General features: G+C 62.4%; 1 protein-coding gene and 1 non-coding gene across 2 annotated transcripts in view; both read left to right on the forward strand.

Moving 5' to 3' along the window:
- Window positions 1-2,771, forward strand: part of TRPM2 (transient receptor potential cation channel subfamily M member 2) — a 21,987-nt gene that overhangs the window by 17,060 nt on the left and 2,156 nt on the right. Inside the window, exons 27-31 of the mRNA XM_031060326.1 lie at window positions 296-372; window positions 461-562; window positions 1,455-1,541; window positions 1,683-1,788; window positions 2,299-2,400. Of these exons, the coding sequence (XP_030916186.1) occupies window positions 296-372; window positions 461-562; window positions 1,455-1,541; window positions 1,683-1,788; window positions 2,299-2,400 (474 nt within the window). The remainder of the gene's footprint in view (window positions 1-295; window positions 373-460; window positions 563-1,454; window positions 1,542-1,682; window positions 1,789-2,298; window positions 2,401-2,771) is intronic.
- On the forward strand, window positions 2,257-2,342 carry LOC115948348. Its single transcript, XR_004082169.1, has one exon. It is a non-coding gene; the product is annotated as a Z6 small nucleolar RNA (small nucleolar RNA).

Raw genomic sequence — 2,771 nt, forward strand, 5'->3', positions numbered from 1 at the left:
AGTGCCAGGAGTGCCTGGGGATGCGTGGTGGGACACAGGGGGTACCAGCACCCACCTGTGCATTTCCTGAAGCACGGCTGCCTCGGGGGCAGGGACAGCATCCAGTACTGGCCCCCACGGGGGTGTGAGCCTTCCAGCCAAAACTCTGAGCTCAGCCCCCAGCAGAGCCTGGAGCATCCCACGAGCTGGCCAGAGGAAGAGACCAGGCCCTGGGGTGTCCCTGGGGTCCCAGCCCCTGCCTGCTGTGAGAGCAGGGACACAACTCAGGGGGCTGACACAGCCATGTGTTGTGCAGGTGGATTTCCCACTCTACGACCCCCCCGCCTACTCGGCTGACCACAAGGACATGGCAGTGCAGGACCCCTTCAGCCTGTGAGTGTCCCCCCAGGGCTGCCCAGCCCTGCTCCCTTGCCCGGGTGGCACAGCCAGCCCTCCCAGCCGGGCTGCCTCCCACCCTCAGCTCCTTGGAGTCTCTGCTGAAGATCAACTACAACACCATGGACGGGCTGATCGACCGGCAGAGCTTCCACGGGCTGTACGCCGTGCAGGACGGGCTGCCACTGTGAGTGCCACTGTCACTGTGTGCCACTGTCACTGTGCCACTGTGAGTGCCACTGTCACTGTGTCACTGTGTGCCACTGTGTCACTGTGTGCCACTGTCACTGTGAGTGTCACTGTGAGTGCCACTGTCACTGTGAGTGCCACTGCCACTGTGTCACTGTGTGCCACTGTCACTGTGTCACTGTGAGTGAGTGCCACTGTCACTGTGTCACTGTCACTGTGAGTGCCACTGTCACTGTGTCACTGTGAGTGCCACTGTGAATGCCACTGTCACTGTGTCACTGCCACTGTGAGTGCCACTGTCACTGTGAGTGTTACTGTGAGTGTCCCTGGCACCGTGAGTGCCACTGTCACTGTGTCACTGCCACTGTGAGTGCCACTGTCACTGTGAGCGAGTGCCACTGTCACTGTGAGTGAGTGCCACTGTCACTGTGAGTGTCCCTGTCACTGTGAGTGCCACTGTCACTGAGTGCCACTGTGAGTGCCACTGTCACTGTGTCACTGTGAGTGCCACTGTCACTGTGAGTGAGTGCCACTGTCACTGAGTGCCTCTATCACTGTGAGTGCCCCTGCCACCGTGAGTGCCATTGTGAGTGTCACTGTCACTGTGAGTGAGTGCCACTGTCACTGTGTGTCCCTGCCCCTGCCAGTGTGAGTGTCCCTGCCACTGTGAGTGCCAGCACCATGGCAGCTGCCTGGCAGGACAAGCACGGGCACATGGAGAGGCCAGGGCTGCCTGGGCACTTCCATCCCATCCCCACTGTCCTACGGGGCAGGGATGACTGCACGCACCACCCTTAGGGCTGACCCCCAAAACCACCCCAAAATGTGGGATGCAGGGGTAGGGAAGGGTTCTGGGGTGCCCAGAGGGTGCCCTCACTGTCACCCTGCAGGAACCCCATGGGCAGGACGGGGCTGAGAGGCCGTGGGAGGCTGCACTGCTTTGGGCCCAACCATGCCCTGCACCCCGTGGTGACCCGGTGAGTGTGGGGTGGGGATGTGGGGTGGAAAAGGGGCCATGGGGTCACCCCAGAGACCTGGCCAAACCCCACACTGCCAACGTGAGCGCTGCTGGGCAGAGGGGAGCCACAGCTGCAGCGTGACAGGGGCCTCTCCCACAGCTGGAGGAGGAACCTGGATGGGTCCATCATAAGGAAGAGCCTGAAGAAGATGCTGGAAGTCCTGGTGGCCCAATATCCCCTGTCAGATGTGTGGGCTCTGCCTGGGGTGAGAGCTGGGAAAAACCAGGGGAGGGGAGGGGAGGGAAGGGAAGGGAAGGGAAGGGAAGGGAAGGGAAGGGAAGGGAAGGGAAGGGAAGGGAAGGGAAGGGTCCCACAGAAAAGGGGCAATCACAGGTGTGTGTCACAGCCTGGCTGAGGAGGTGCCTCTGCCCCTCCTGCAGAGCCCCTGCGTGCCAGGCTGCTGGGGGAGCAGTGCTCTCCTGACATTCCCCCACTCACCCTGACCCCCTGCCTCTCCCTCCATGGCTTCAATCCTCCATGTGAGCCCGTGAAGCCACTGGCAAAGCATCCTTTGGCAGGCACGGGATCGGGCACACTCAGACATCAGCTTGGGCAGAGCTGAGCGCTTTGGGCAGCAGAGGGAGGGCGGGAGGCACCAGCAGCCCTTGTGGCAGCTTCTGCAGTGCTGGCAGGCCTGATGGCCAAGCTGGTGGCAGGGAGGGAGGCGGGAGTGTGCTGGTGGCAGCCCCCAGTGCTGACATCTGCTTTGGCACAGGGCTCCCTGGAGCCAGGGGAGACGCTGCCACTGAAGCTCAAGTGGATCCTGCGCAGGGAGTTCTGGCCCCAGTTCCAGAACCTGCTGAAACAGGGCACTGAGGTGGGGGCACGCGGGGGGCCCTGAGCTGTGGGGTCACAGGAGGCTCAGGGGTGTGGGGGCATGTGGGCATCACCCTGGATGGCACACAGGTGACATGGGGACATCACCCTGGCATGGGGACATGTGGGCATCACCCTGGATGGCACACAGGTGACATGGGGACATCACCATGGCATGGGGACATGTGGGCATCATGGTGTCACAGGGCCACATGGGTGGCCCAGGGTACAGAGGCAGGGTGCATCCCTCTTGGCCACTGCTCCCACTGGAGAGGAAGGGGCAGGGGAGGTGAGGATGTGCCATAATTCATGTCTGGGGTCAGGGAGCAGCCCAGAGACCCCGGGAAGGGCTGCCCACAGCAGCCTGTGCCT

The sequence above is a fragment of the Geospiza fortis genome, unplaced genomic scaffold (assembly GCF_000277835.1).
Source record: "Geospiza fortis unplaced genomic scaffold, GeoFor_1.0 scaffold118, whole genome shotgun sequence".
NCBI lineage: Eukaryota > Metazoa > Chordata > Aves > Passeriformes > Thraupidae > Geospiza > Geospiza fortis.